At 55.0% G+C, this 14,638-nt stretch overlaps 1 protein-coding gene across 1 annotated transcript in view; it reads right to left on the bottom strand.

The window, feature by feature from the left end:
• Window positions 1–14,638, bottom strand: part of CACNA2D4 (calcium voltage-gated channel auxiliary subunit alpha2delta 4) — a 111,613-nt gene that overhangs the window by 67,682 nt on the left and 29,293 nt on the right. The window contains exons 7-16 of the mRNA XM_012747243.2: window positions 14,175–14,249; window positions 13,222–13,311; window positions 13,031–13,144; window positions 12,463–12,541; window positions 11,020–11,153; window positions 7,504–7,581; window positions 6,740–6,820; window positions 6,106–6,180; window positions 3,170–3,256; window positions 2,549–2,620 (exon numbers count right to left, since the gene is read on the bottom strand). Of these exons, the coding sequence (XP_012602697.2) occupies window positions 2,549–2,620; window positions 3,170–3,256; window positions 6,106–6,180; window positions 6,740–6,820; window positions 7,504–7,581; window positions 11,020–11,153; window positions 12,463–12,541; window positions 13,031–13,144; window positions 13,222–13,311; window positions 14,175–14,249 (885 nt within the window). The remainder of the gene's footprint in view (window positions 1–2,548; window positions 2,621–3,169; window positions 3,257–6,105; window positions 6,181–6,739; window positions 6,821–7,503; window positions 7,582–11,019; window positions 11,154–12,462; window positions 12,542–13,030; window positions 13,145–13,221; window positions 13,312–14,174; window positions 14,250–14,638) is intronic.

The following is a 14,638-nucleotide window of genomic DNA, read 5'->3' as shown; positions in this document are numbered from 1 at the left end:
GTCTTACTTTGCCACCCCCGCTAGAGTGCAGTGGTGTGATCGTAGCTCACTGCAGCCTCCAACTCCTGGCCTCGAGTGATCCTCCCGCCTCAGCCTTTCAGAGTGCTGGGATTACAGGTATACACCATCACGCCCAGCCCATATTTCTTAATAGGGCCCGCCTGGCCCCACAGGTTTCCGAGTGCATGAGTCCGGCTCTGAGTTATGCTGGAGCTGCTACTACCGTCCTTGGTACCGATCCACCATAGCTGCCTATCTAGAGTTCGGGGGAGATGGAGAAAGGTGCAAATTGAATGTGGGCAGTAAGGGTACCTGTGAAACCCCCTGGGAAGTCCATGGAGCAGGTGACTGTGTGCCAGGATGGCCGGACGGTGACCAACACTCTCACGTGCTTTAACAGCGCTTCCGTGGCTTAGACTCGACCTGAAGGTGGTTGCTACCGAGGCCCCAGCTCACCAAGATGCTGCACTGGGCTGAGAGCGGGCTGAGAGCGATGGCAGCCAGGCAGTGGGTGAGCTGCACACTCTGCTGGTCCCGTAGGGAGACAGAGCCATTGGCCGTGAGGAGAGGCAGCGTGGAGGAGGAGTGGCTCACAGCAGGTCAGAGCAGCCAGAGGCCAGACCCCAGCCAAACGCCCTGCACACGCAGAGCAGGCTCGGGGGCTGCTGGAGGAGAACAGGGAGAGGAAAGACGGAGGAGGGCTGAGGGGCGCACGATGGGCTAGAGGGAGAGGTGAAGATGACGACGCCCGCGACGGAATAGAAAGGAGACTTTGGGAAAACTTTAAGGCCAGAGAGTTGAGGACTCAGGGGAGGTCCTACAGGAAGGCCTTGCACAGCGAGGCTGAGAGTGTGTGGTCTAGATGCAGATGCATGTGGGCTCTGCAATTGGTCATCTGGTGACCCTGGGAAAATTTTTAGCCTCTCTGAATATCTTTGCTGTAAAATCGGATAGGTTAGGACCTGCTTCGTAAGTTGTGCATGTTCGATGAGGTAGTCCTTGTGAAGTGCTCGCCCAGGCACTGAATGTTAGCTGCGCTACCATCAGCAGCAGTGCTAGTAGTAGGAAGACATGGACACTCACATGCTATAAAATGGCCATCATGATCATGGCCACTTCTTTATGTAGAAGCACATGTATGTCAGGAAGACTTTGTGAAATTGTAAATATGCAAATGTGTTATTAGCCTCAATGAACAAATTTTGAAGTGATGGGCAGAGGTTTCAGGAACAGTTCAGACCACTGAATCTGGTTAGGAATCTGCCTTGGTGGCTTTGAGAAGTGTGAAGGCATCCTGGGAACAACAGGTACTGGGAGGAGAGGGTGGAAAAGAACCCCCAGCGGCCGGGTCAGTCTGCATAGATGTAGTACAGCTGTATTCTGATTGTTTGCTGTGTGCTGCGTGCATTTTTTTTTTTTTTTTTTTGGTACAGATGGGGTCTCCCTATGTTGCCCAGACTAGTCTAGAGCTCCTGGCCTCAAGTGATCCTCCCACCTTGGCCTCTCAAAGTGCTGGGTTTACAGGTGTGAACCATCATGCCCAGCCTGCCATGTGCATATTAAATTTTTCATTAAAGGTTAAATGTTCTGGCTCAGCTGGGCCAGGTGAGAGCTCCCTTATGCATGTGAGCAGGAGTCTGGTTGGGGTAAGGATGAGGGCACACGGAGGAAGCCTCAATTGCTTTGGATTAGGAGAAGAAGCAGCTGCTACTGGTGGCCTGACATTGCTGGCAGTGCCCCGTCTGCCTGACAGAGACCTTGCTCAGCCCAGCACTTAGAAAAAGCCAGGCAGATGCCACAGAAAGCAGACACTGGTCCAGGGCCTAAAAGGCATGCCAGGCATTGCCCTTTCTTCCCGATGCTTTCTTGTTTGGCTTCATGGAGGCCTGTGTTGTGGAAGGACTTGGGTCTAATTGCTGCAGCCAGATGCCGTGTTCCTTCGACTGAGGCAGATGGGCAACAGGAGGAGGCAGGGGTGGCTGAGCAAGAGCGGGTGGCATTTGTAAATATGTCAAGGGACAATCAGATTCAGTAGACACATTGGAGACTTCCAAGTGAGATGAAATGATATATCAGAGATGACGGGCAGGTATTAAAGAGAGGAACGGTAGCAGTGAGGGTATCAGTGCTTGATTATCTGTGGTTACAGTGGATGGAAATCAACTATAGGGAATGCATTTTCAACCTCTTCTCATATAACGCATTTTACAAGAGCTGCTAGCAATTTGCAAAATTAGCTGTCACTTTTCCCCTTTCCATCGTCAACAACAAAAGGGCCAAACAGCAGGCAGCACAAGGAAGAAAGAACAGTTGCTGGTCGTGGAGTGGCCGCGCAGTGGCGCACAGGCGTGCGGTTCCTTGGCCAGGTGTTTCCCGGCGCCCACTAATCAAGCTTGCCCGCGGATTGAGCCCTGGGGCTGTGGCAATCACTCACGTCTTAGGCTCTAACTGGACTCAGTCCAAGTCCATCATGACACCCCACCACTCAATGAACAGGGGTGCTGCCTTGCTGGGACCACAGCCTGGCCCTTTGTCTTGAGCTCCTTACCCCTTTGTCCAGCGGAGCCTTCACGTCCATGGAGAGAGAGCCTGTTTCCCGGTTGATCATGGCTGTTCTCAGCTTTGGGAGGAAAGACAATGCTGTCAGTCCCTTGGTGCACAGGGAGGGCGGAGGGTATGGAGCTCCCGGCCAGACTAGAGGAGATCCCTAGGATCTGGGGATCCCTTTAGTTCTTCCCTGTTCCTCGACTGACTCCAGATTCCTTTTAGTGTATAATTCTGAGATTCACCAAGATAGTGTTCCAAAGGGGACCTATGCTTTAGGGTGCATGGTGTCACATTGCTGAGACAGAACTTCCTCCAGGATGAGACACTGAAACCAAAGCCAGGCTAAAATACCACTAACACTCACACTCGTAGCTTATAGCCACAATCTCACTCAGACTCAGCAGTCCTAGTGAGTCAGGAAGACATGGTTACATTTTTACAATTGTTAAAAGAATTGGCCATTACAGGAATTGCTTCTGCCTTGGGCTTGGAGAGGCTCTGGGACTGAGCTGCTCCACCAAGAGGAACAGAGTGATCTCAAAGCTTCCAGCCACGCCGCTGACCCAGTTAGTTGGAAATAGAGCTAAACTAGCCTCTCTGCCCCTCCCCCACCCCTACTCACAGTCTCAGCTTGGTCTTCCCACTCCACTTCGGAAAGATCCACACTATTGTAGTTAGGCTTGGGTTTCAGTTTCTTCCCCTCTCTGTACTGGAGTGGGCAGGTTAGGAAGAAAAACATGAGGTCAGCGTAGGGCCCTGCTCAAGTTTCAACTCTTCTGCGCAGTCTTTCGGGTACACTCATAAAATCGAAGAATCGCAGCGATTCCTTTAAAGTTATCCAGCCAAACTTCCACCCAGTGCAGAGCTTCCCTTGCCGACATCTGTGATGGATGGTCTCATGGCCTCTGAGTATTGCCCTTGGCAAGGAGTTCCCTATTTTGTGAGTCACCTTGTCACAGTTTTGGACAGCTCTAATTGTTAGAAATTCCTTCCTCATACAGAGCAGAAATCTGTCTCCCTGTAACTTTCACCCACTGATCTTCATTTTTTCCCTAGAGCTACACGGATTGTGTTCCACCTGACAACTCTTGACATTTCTATAGGCACTTGTCACTCCTGAGACTTTACTTCTCCAAGTTAAACTTGCCCAATTTGCAGATGCTTCAACTCCCTCTAAATGTTCTCTACCTTCTCAATGTCACTCCTAAAATCGAGTTCCCAGGACAAAGACCAACATTCCAGGTGGGGTCTGCCCAGTGCAGTGTGGGGTGTGACCTTTGACTGGAGCATCACACAGCTCTGACTGCCGCCTGGGGGCCTGCTGGGCCTCCCGATGGCTGCACTGCCCCCGCGGCTCAGATGGAGATTCTGGTCATTGAAACCCCTTGGTCTTCCTCATGGTATGTACTACTAAATTAAACCTTCACAGTCTTAGGCTTGGGCATCTAGTAATTTGTGGAGCTTTCCATGCCTCCCTAATATATTTCATCTTGTTAGGTTCAGCCCATTGTTTTAGAAGAATACTTCCTGGGTACTAATTTTCCCACTTACTGTATTAGCCATGCCTTCCAGACTTCATGGCATCTGCCTTCTGCATGGCAGAACTTTGGATGGGACAGAGACAAGGGCAGAGCCGCAGTGTCCAATAAAGACCTCCCTCCCACTTGGCACTGAGCCGTCAGTCACACCTGAGTGGCCCTGACACTTTCTCTCTCTTGCCTCCTGCCAAGACAAATATCAAGTTATCCAGCATTAGGCCTGCAGCACTTCCCAGGTTTAGTTTAGTAACCCTGTCAACAAAGGAAAGAGTAGTTTATCATCAAGGTAAATTAAGAATTAATCAGAGCGTCTGCGTTTGGCAGAATGAAGCCTCCAGCAGATGCCTGGATGGAGTCCCCTGTCATCGTGGGTCTTGCTTCTGCCAGTTTTTGGTGTAGTTGCTTTTCTCAGGAAAGCGTCCTCTGTGCTCCCTGCCATGGCGGGAGGCCTGTGGGCCCTTCCCCACGTCTCCCTTTCTCCTCACCCGGCCGGCTCACGCCTGCATTCTTGGCCTGTTGGGGCCAGGCTCACCAACAGCCCTGTACGGCCATCACGGTGCGGGACCTGCTTCTTTGGCATCCCATCGCAGTTCCCTGAACCCTCCAGCTCCCCGAAGGCCATCTGGAACCCCTCCCATGAGAGCCATGGTCCCCTTGGTTATGTGCCCCGCTCTGGACCCTACACGGAAGGGCCCAGGGAAAGCAAGGCGCTCGACCTTCCTTTCGTTTATTCTTGGGCGACTCTTCTATCATTTCTCTTTTTAAAACTTAACTATCATTTCCCTGCCAGTGCTTTCCTTAGAGATTGCATCACATTGGCTGTGCCACATCCCTCCTTGTGTGGTGTCCTAGGTGCTGTTGTACTCTGTCGCTTCGTCTGTGCAGGTCCGATGTCCTCAGCCAGACCACGGACGCCCTCCGCAGCACCTCCCGCGCCACGTGGTGAGGGAGGCCGGGTGTGTGGTGCCGGCTGTGGTCTTGCGTGTGGCAAGACTGGACAGACAGGGACGGGGATTCTGACCCGTGCCCCTGAATTCCACACGCAGCTGCACACCAGCATTGTCACTGTGTCCCCAGCGGGCCATTCTGCTGGCACCAGGGCTGCGCCCCAAACCACAGGGCCTGCTGTGGGCGCAGACGCTTGCCAGCGAGCAGAGTGGCTTCCGCGTGCTCTGACGTCTCCTCCCTGACCGCCCCCGCAGGCTGCCTCACATAGCTCGATCAGTTGCCTCGTGGGCACTCAGCAGCTATTTGAACCAAATGCAATGGGATGTGGCTTAGCCTGGTCCTTCCAAATGACACCTGAGCCAGCAGGCTCCACAGTGAGTTCTCCAGAAGGTCCTCACTGTCCACTGTCCTCAGCTGCCACCTGCCAGTCACCACGAGACCGGTAGAGGGGAAGGGGCTGCAACGCCCCTGGGACTTTAACTCCCTCCACCCCACCAGTCGCTCCAAGCAGTGTGGCAGTCATCGCTGCAGACAGTGCCCAGGTGTGTGTCCAGCTGAGCACGGGCAGAGCTTTCAGATGCCACAACGCTCCTTCCTGCCCCAGCTGGCCGCTGCCCAGCCACACTCAGGCGAAAATACCTTGGCCGCTGCGTCTGGGTGCAGAGAGCCGGGAGGGGCGGGGGCCAGGGGCCTGTCCTCGGGCACACTCAGCGCTGCCCCACCCCGAGAGGCTCCCCACACTTCATGGCTACCTCTGCTCACAGCCCCGGGGGCCTGGAGCTCTGCCCACACAGCGTGGAGGCCGACAGCCCTGCAGGGCTCCTCAGCCTGGAAACTGCACGCTTTATTGCATGCTCTCGGTCTGTTTGTCAGTCATTCACATACTTTGCGGGGTCTTTTCTGCTAGATTATAACCAATTTGCAAGCAGGGACCATGACTCAAATTCATTTTTTTCTCGTATTGACTAGGTTCCTAAATGGAGCTCAGCGTCTGTTCCTGGTTTCGGCTGTTTTTGTGAACCGCCCCCAAATCACATGCAATGAGGGTCCCAAGGCAAAGATTGGCACCTACCAGGGGCCGGAGCTCAGGGTGTGAGAGGATGTAGCCGTTGTTGGTGTTCAGAAAGGCATAGCCGTGCGCTCCGAGCTGTGAAGTCGGGACGGAAGGGCGTCAGGGCTGCCGTTTGTGCTGGGTGGCTGGAGTTGGGAAGGGGTCTGGGGCCGCAGGATAGTGAGAGGCGGCAGCTCACTGCAGTGAGTATTTCAGACAGGAGTTTAACTGAGCCAGCGCTTCGCTCCTATCCATGGACTGTGAAGTCCTTTCCAAACGCTACTGTGAGTGGCTGCCACAGCAATGCGGGCCATTCCCGACCTCTCTCCCACCACATGCTCTAGGTGCTTTGATGATATAATCTCACTCTCAAAACAGAACTGTGCAGCACGGAGGAGCAGACTGAGAAACTGAAGCACTGGGCAGGGAACGAACTTGCTGAAGGTCACAGAACAAGTCCTAGCTCATGGTGGCAAAGGGACCCAGGGACACACGCTGCTGTTCCCATACTCAACACCTGCACCTCCCTAGAGGCTGATAGAGGTCCCATCCCAGGCCAGTGGCCTGGCCACTGCTGCCTAGAGAGAGGGCGCTGAGCCCAGGGCAGATCCTGGTGAGCCCGTGATCCCTCAGACCAGACCCGACCCAGGCTCACCTTGTACTGAGGCGCCAGCTTCATCAGCTCTCTCAGGGCCACATCGGAGCCCACCACGCCCAGGAGAATGCCATGGGATCGCTGGAGGAAGACCATGAGGGTCAGGGCAGATGCAGTCCCTGAGGGTGAGGGCAGACTGGAGCCTGGGCCTGTCCAGAGCCCAGAGGAGGAAGCCACTTAAGCGTTAAGTGACCCTTCCTCTGCAGCTAGATTTGAGGCAGAGCTCCCTGGAATAAAAATCTATAACCTATCAGAAGAGGCCCCAGGAGCTGTCTCAGCTGCTGAGAAGACTAATACTCAGTATTAATATTTAAGTTGTAATATTTAAATGAAATACAAAGTTGAATGAAATATCAACTTAATTTAATCTTCCCAGCAGAGGCTGAAGTGTGGGATCCTAGGGCCTGTCACTCATGGGTGCTGAAGCACATGGGCCTATAATGGAACATTTCCTAGCCAGGGGGATGATGGAATGCTCTAGAAACTTCCTCACCAAGGCCTTTACAAACAAGTCAGTCTGCTTGACTTGGCAGGTTAAGTGTGGTTTTGCAGACCGCCTGGTAGGGCCCCCTGCCCCATTCTCCAAATGCAGAGCAGCAGAGCAACCCCAGCCCCACTCCACAGCTGGCCTGGGACAAGGACTCTGCACTCAACCCCCCACGGTGGCTCCGACCTCAGCCAAGGCCAGCACGACGAGTCCAGAGGTGCCGACAGTGGCCCCAGGTTCTAACCCCCGCTGCTCCTCTCAGGGAGCAACCACTCACGGTTTCGTTCTTTTTGCTGAAGACCGGCATGGCCACGGTGGTGAGGAGCATCAGGCTCTTGGCCTGTGAGGTGAAGAGCTGCCGGGGGTGGGGGGAGAGTGTGGTCAGAGGGCATGGCCTGGCCTGGTGGCTTGGCCTGCTCAGAGCACACCTTGCAGAGAACCCACGGTCGCTGGTGTCAGAGATCCCAAATGAGGGTTCCCTTCTCTGCAAATGGAGAGCTGCCAGGAATGCTGGAGACAAGGATCAGGCCAACTTCACTTAGCCGAGTCCTGCTCCCGAGAGCACTCACTAAGCTCTCTCATCTTGGCCAGGCCAAGCACCAGCATGAACCCAGGTGATGGGCCCATCTGCGCCTGCCCAGAAGCAAAGAGGCTTTTTACAGCAAGCTTTCCAGAAACCTCTGCTACAAAACCTCCGATATGAGTCGCTATGCCTGTAGCCCAGGCCAGTTAAGAGAAAGGAGACATTGATCCAGACCCCCACGCCGCCCTGCAGACACAAGCACCTGCTGAGGAGCTACAGCAGCCGTGGGGCCGCTGTGTCCTGCCTCACGGCCACCCTCACCCATGCTGGACAGACCCAAGGCCTCCTCTCCCTGCACAGCTTGGGGCCAGAATCATCCCAGCATCCTGGACCTCCTGACACCCTGAGGCTGCTGCGCCAGCTCCTCCAGCTGCTGTGGAGGGGGCTCTGCATGCGCCCCACTTTGTAACCAAGACAGCCTCCTGGAAAGTGCATGTACGGGTGTGTTTCATAAACTAAAATTACAATCCTAAGCCCCTCACTGGCTGAATGGACCCCCCCTGGCCAAGGGGACCCCAGAAAAATCCAAAAACTGAGTTTCTGGCCATGAAAGGAAGGGAGGTTGGACACCTCTTGTTATACCCCCTCTGTTTTGGAGTTTAGATATAACTGACCAGCATTAATTTTAAAATAGGGACCATGAGACTGACAAAACAGACTCTGTGGCAATAAGACACCAAATTATGAACAGGACCTAAGGCCATGCAGGACGACGAAGGTCAAGTGATGCCTGCAGGCTGTCAGAGCCCTTACGAGAGCACTGGAGTGGCTGGATCATGGCTCACTCTATGATCAGCAGAATTCCTGTCTTAACTTAGGCATTTCTTCCTGCTCCACATTCTTAGAGAAAGCCAAACTCTCTCAACCAATTGCTAGTTAAAGAGTCTCCAAACCCACCTATGACTTATAACCCCCTTCCTGACCCCTTCACCATGCAGCTTTGAGATGTGATGCTTTTGGGGGCCAAACCAATGAATACCTTCTTTGCATTGATTTATGATTTTTCCTGCAATTCTTGTCTCCTTGAAATATATAAAACCAAATGGTATCCAACTGCCCGGGACCAAGGCTTCTTGAGTTTGCATGTCCCAGGGCCACGGTCACTCATATTGACTCAGAATAAACCTCTTTAAATTATTTTACAGAGTTTTTCCCCCCCTTAACAAGCCTGACCTTTCTTCAGATCAACTAAAGGAGGCTGCTGAGCTGTGGGGTCACAGAACTTCCCTGGAAAAGGAGGCACTTTGACCATCTGAGCTTTCAGTTTAGAGTTTGAAGTAAGGTTTCTGGAACTGATCCACAATGACGTCTGATATTTTTCTGCGTTCAGACATACCCCGATGGGCTGGATGGTGGCTTGCAAGTCTTCTTCCCAGTTGGGGAGGTAGGAAGCCAGTGGTGGCTTCCCTGCCTCCCCAGGGCAGCAGCCTCTGCCCCACTGTCCCGCAGGACTCATCTCACACCTGAGTGCTTCAGCACTGCACAGCCCTCCCTGCACTCTTGTCTCTGGACATCTGTGCAGGTGGGGACACCTGTCCTGGGCTCAAGGCAGTAACATCCTCAACTCAGGTCCAGAAGTGGATGCAGGAGATCTGCAGGTGGCCGTTGCCTCCTAAGTCAGGGACAGGAGAGGGAAGGAGGAAGCCAAAGGGGATGTAGGGACTGGGGGGGCTTCTAATGGAGGGGCAGGTATCACTTTTAAAGTTAAGATAAAACTGTGACCTCCTCTGTGGGCATGGAGGGAAGGAGACACTAGAAGGCCGGGCTGTCCATGAAATGCCGAGCATGACCTGGCATGACATGTCTGACATCACTTTATAGGGTTACAGGCAAACAAGGCTTTGCCTTCCCTGTCCCTTCTGCCAAACACACACCTGAACACACCAGACCATCACTGTCAGCATGGCCATTGCTAGCAAGGTCAGGCTCCTCCAACGGGCTCTGGAAGCCTTCACTTCCCAGCTTGCACTCGCACTAGAGGGAAGCACACGCAGGGCGTGCCACACACGTGGCCTCCCTGGCTGTGCTGGCTGCCATGAGGCGCCTATGGGTGGACCACGGAGGAAGAATGGAAGGGAGTGAGAAGCGTGAGACATGGTGCGCGGGAAGACGAGATCTAAGAAGATTCCCTCCTCCCGCCCTCCCCCAGCTCTCTCTCATCGACCCTGACGGTGAACACCTGGACAAGGAGAGGGCCAACCTGCCGAGCGAGGCAAGCTCATCCCTTCTGAGCATCAGCTTTGGCAGCAGCAGTTGGTGTTAGCTGGACGACATCTCCTGGGCATGGCCTTATTGGCTGAGCCCCTTTAAAGTAGATTAATGAGCTTTTGATCCCAGTTTGGCAGGATGGTTTATCTACTATTAAGGGGCAGAGGTGCATCCTTGGACGCAGAGCAAGTCAGGAGACAGCTGAGCCTTGCATTAGCAGGCTCCTGTCACTAGGAGTCAGCATGGGACTAAGTTCTGGCCAGTGAGGTGCATGCTTCCCTGTCCCAAAGACTCCCTGGAAGCTTCCTCCAAAAGAGTAGAGCACACCCCTCTCCCTCCCACTGACCTGCAGCGTAGAATGTGGCTTCAGTTGGCCAGAGTTCTGCTGGCCACTCAGGCCAGGAGGACAAGGGTCTCATCCTAGCAACAGGGAAGGAGCCTGGGCCCCTGGTGGGCCCCTGGGATGCCCACCTAGACTTCGTGTACACGAAGCAGAAACACACTTCTTTCTTATTTAAGCCACTCTTTGCAGGTCTCTGCATCCCAGTCTTCATCCCAGTCTTCCCATACGGAAGAGGTGGCTACTCATGCGACATGATCTGAGAAGTGGAAGGAAGGTCCTACTTCCCCAAAAAGTCTCATCTGAAGTCCTACTTCTGACACTTAACCTCGCGTGTCAGTCATCGCTGCCTATAGTCTTTTGAAAATGCAGGGCTGGGGAAGGGAGGATGCACCATGAAGCCATAGGGTGGAGAGCGACGGGTCTGACTCCTTCACCCCATGGCAGGCAGAGAGAGGGACATGGATGGAGGTGAGGATAGGGGTCAGGGAGGAACAACTGGGAGGGGACTGCCGGGTGCCTGGGGCAGCACCTGCAGCACCTCTGAGAGGGCCGGGGCTGTCCGGGAAAGGAGGGGAATGAGGACTGGCTTCCCTCCCCACTTTAGAACTTGTCCTAAGGAGGTACTATGCTCATCCCCCGGCCCAGGAGTCACCTCGCACCTTACTGTCCATGTAGGCCTCTGTCCAGGTGATGTCATGGTCATGGTTGATGACCATGGGCCGGCTGAGCACGTGCAGGTACTCCATCACATTCTCCTGGGCGTCTGCCAGTGTGGAGATCTGTGTGTAGTAGCCTGGCAACGAAAGGCATGTGGGTGTGGAAAGTGGGGCTCCCCTGGGAACCCCCGACAGGGCCCCAGGCTCGAGGCTCACAGCCAAGTCCTCCCTGGAACTGCCCTGGACCCCAGGGCACTGCTTCCCACAGTTACGCCCTCTCCCAGGGGCACAGGCCAGTGGGAGACAAAGGCCTGCCCTGCTCCACCTGTAGACCTCTGTGAGACCTCCCGCCGGTGCAGCAGGTACCCAGCTGCGAGGACCTCAGGGGCAGGCTTCTCCTCTCCTGGCACTCCCCACTGCCTACAGAGGTCTCCTTCTGTGACTGCCTGAGGTCTGTTGCCAGCCAACCCAGGCAGAGACAGTGATTCCTCCCCTCCCCTGTCTTTGCTCTTCTTCAGGTTATGCGGTGGGTGTCCCAGCCTCCTCTCGGGGGCCAGAATGTGAGCCCTCACTCCCACAGCGCTCATTCCACACGCCGAGAAACACAGCTGCTCTCTGCTCCCGGCCTGCCCCTTGTCCCAGCCCCTGGAACACGCTGTTGCCTCTGTCTGAAGCACACCCCCCCCCCCTCACCCCCACTGGGGGGTGCCTCTGCCCTGACCCCACCCCGCGCCCTGACCAGACCACGCCTCCCGCCCATTGCAGCACATTGCAGGTTGTAGCAGAACTGGTGGCTCCCTCCTTTGTCCCCTGTGGGACAGTCTGGAGTCTGCCCTGATCCCTCTAGTGCCTGGGAACAGTGCCAGGAGCCTGGCAGGTGCCCAACGAGTTTTTGTTGAATCAACAGGGGCAAGATGGTCTTGGGTTCTGGTCAGAGATAGATGAAGACTGTTTGTACTCAAAACATTATTTCAAAGAAAACTGTGACCCTCTGTTTTCATCTGGGAGCAGAACTGGCGTCAGTGGCTTAATTTGCCACAGGAGGAATGGGGGCCAGAGGTTAGACAGAGCTCATGCTAAAAATGTCGGCCACCTGCCTCTCCCTGTTTTCTACATGTGGTTTCGTATAAGCCCTTATCTGAAGTGACAGTTCTTCTCTCTCGTGCAAACTTTAGGTAGATGACCTCTGATTTTCATTTCAGGTGACTGTATGACTTAGAGTCCCTGTAGGAGCAACCTAGCGTTTGCTCAAGGCTATGGAGAAACCTACATCCTGTCTTGCCTTTTCCAACTAAGGAGGGCGGAGGCTGCCGCTGTCCATGGCTACCCCTCTGCAGGGCCCCTCACAGGAGCCTGCGCTCAGCTCAGCTCGGCACCTTGGCTGGCCAGGTAACACCACCCAGTACCCAGGTGAGGCTGCCAGGCCTCTGCTCACTCGGCACTTACCTTTGTTGTTGCATGCGATCCACTTCATGCGGTCGGCAAACGTCACTTCTCTCCCAATGAGGTACGTGAACACTCGGACCTAACCCGCAAGACACGGATGCACTCAGCATCTGTATTCCTGGCCGTGGATGGTGTTTGCATTACTCATGTGAGTCTTAGACGTTGGGTCCGGCACATTTCAGTGTTTGGCTTCTCCAATCTCACCCCTTTTGGATCAGAGAAGACCCTGCAGGGAGGCCCAGGCAGCAACGCGGCTTGCCAGGCTGCGGTGGCCATGGGGCGGGTGCGGGTGGAGCTCTCAGCCCACAGTTCTCATGCTCAGAGCCATGTCTGATCCCTCCTTCTGAGGCCCCTCACACCAGACCCCTGTGCCTAGGGTGGCCATAGGTTTGGAATGCCAAATTAAGACATGCCTGAGTTTATGAGTGGGCCTAATGGGAAAGGGCATGCTAATGCAGGGTTGTCCTTTTGGGCCCCACTGGTCACCCTGCCCACAGCAGGAGCAGAACTCTCCCCTTGGCAGTGGGAGAAGCATTCCTCCCAGCTCGACCGCTACCGGGAGAGTCACCTTGCGATCTGGCCAGTTGTACTTCTCGAACACTGACTCGTAGTCCTCCACAGCCCCGTCGGAGATCAGCATGATGGCCTGGTTGCAGAGACTGCCTTGCCTGGCCTCTTGGAGCTGTGTGGGAAAGGGCGGCCCCGTGACGGCAGGCCACGCTGCCTCTCCACCCCCGCCCCTGTCGCTGGCTGCAGTACCTGCTGCAGGATCTGGAAGGCTTCGCTCAGGGCTGGGTTCACAACCCCCACTCCTTTGACCATCAGCTCATCCACCAGCTGCTTGAAATGCTGCCATGGGCAAGGTGCAGAGGGGCATCAGTGGCCAGGGCTCTTCCTCTCGGGCCTTAGCTCAGGAGGCCGTGCAGGCTGCTGCCCAGCTGCCCAAAGGGACATGCCTGCAGGGCCCTATCTCACACCGCAGCCAACTTCATGGGCTGGACCCGAAGTACATGTTTCCCAAAGGCCCCCGAGATAGACTGAAAGAGTGCTAATGGCTGGGCACAGACCCAGGCCCACCACTGGCAGGAAATGCCCATTGTGAGTCCAGCCAGGGGAGGGGGAGGACAGTCCAGGGACACAGACAGGGATGCCCTTGACCTCAGCATCCAGGCTGAACCAGGGGTGCCCGTTTCATAGCAGAAACTGTGGAGGTCCCAGGGACTGCGGCCGGGCTTCAGAGGAAGCAAACCTCAGTTCCTCAGTGACGGAGGGAGGGATCTGCGACATGCAAGATCTCCCTTCGAAACATGTCCTCTCCTCCTTGGTGTCTTGCCAGAAGAAAGGACTCAGCCCAATGGATTTAAGTTTGTCCTCCTTTGAGGGAAGCTCCTCGTGAAGACTGGCATAACAGAAAGGCTCACGTGGTAGGCAAAGGGGGAAACTGAGTCCTGGATAGTCCACAGACTGAAACCAAGTCTGAATACATGAGCTTCCCTTAGCTGTGAGGTCTCCACCTGCCTCTCCTCGCTCTGGCAAGCTGCTGCACATACTGGCGGGTTCCTGGGTGTGCGCGTGTGGGACTACCCACTCTCTCTGCTCCCACTCCAAGCACCGTGGAGGGAAAGGAAGAGGCCGTGGAGGCAGTCTGCACAGACCCCCCACCCTGGCAAGGGCAGGGGCTCAGAAGCACCAGGCCACAGGTGGCCACTCACCTCTCGGTTGTCTCGATCCGCCTGGACGAGGGTCCCTTTGAAACAAGGCTCGATGTAATGGACGTAGTCATTGTACTGCGGTGCCGTAGTGGGGAGTGAGAGAACAAACAGGTCGGTCTGGGGAGTCGGGACACAGCAAAGAAGCTCTGGCAGCTCACAGGGGATTCTGGGGTGCAGGTCCCCAAGGCACCTATGTAATATCATCCTGGGGCACTCAGCATTTTTTGCAACTTTTTCAGAGAGAAGGGAGTGGAGAGAACAACAGGGCTTTAATTCCCTCAAACCCTGATCTTGGGTCATCTTCTCTGTTGGCTGCCTGGGTGACACCCATCTCCTAGGGCTTACGGAGAACCTGCAGTTACTGGCAGAATTCCTTTTTGCTCTCTGCCCCCAAGATCAGAGGAGATGTCTTCTTCCAGAGCCCCAGAGCCTGCCATGGGGAGACCCCTCCCCACCATGCCTGG

This window comes from Microcebus murinus, chromosome 10 (genome assembly GCF_040939455.1).
Source record: "Microcebus murinus isolate Inina chromosome 10, M.murinus_Inina_mat1.0, whole genome shotgun sequence".
Classification (NCBI taxonomy): domain Eukaryota; kingdom Metazoa; phylum Chordata; class Mammalia; order Primates; family Cheirogaleidae; genus Microcebus; species Microcebus murinus.
This window is presented reverse-complemented; position numbering and strand designations above follow the sequence as displayed.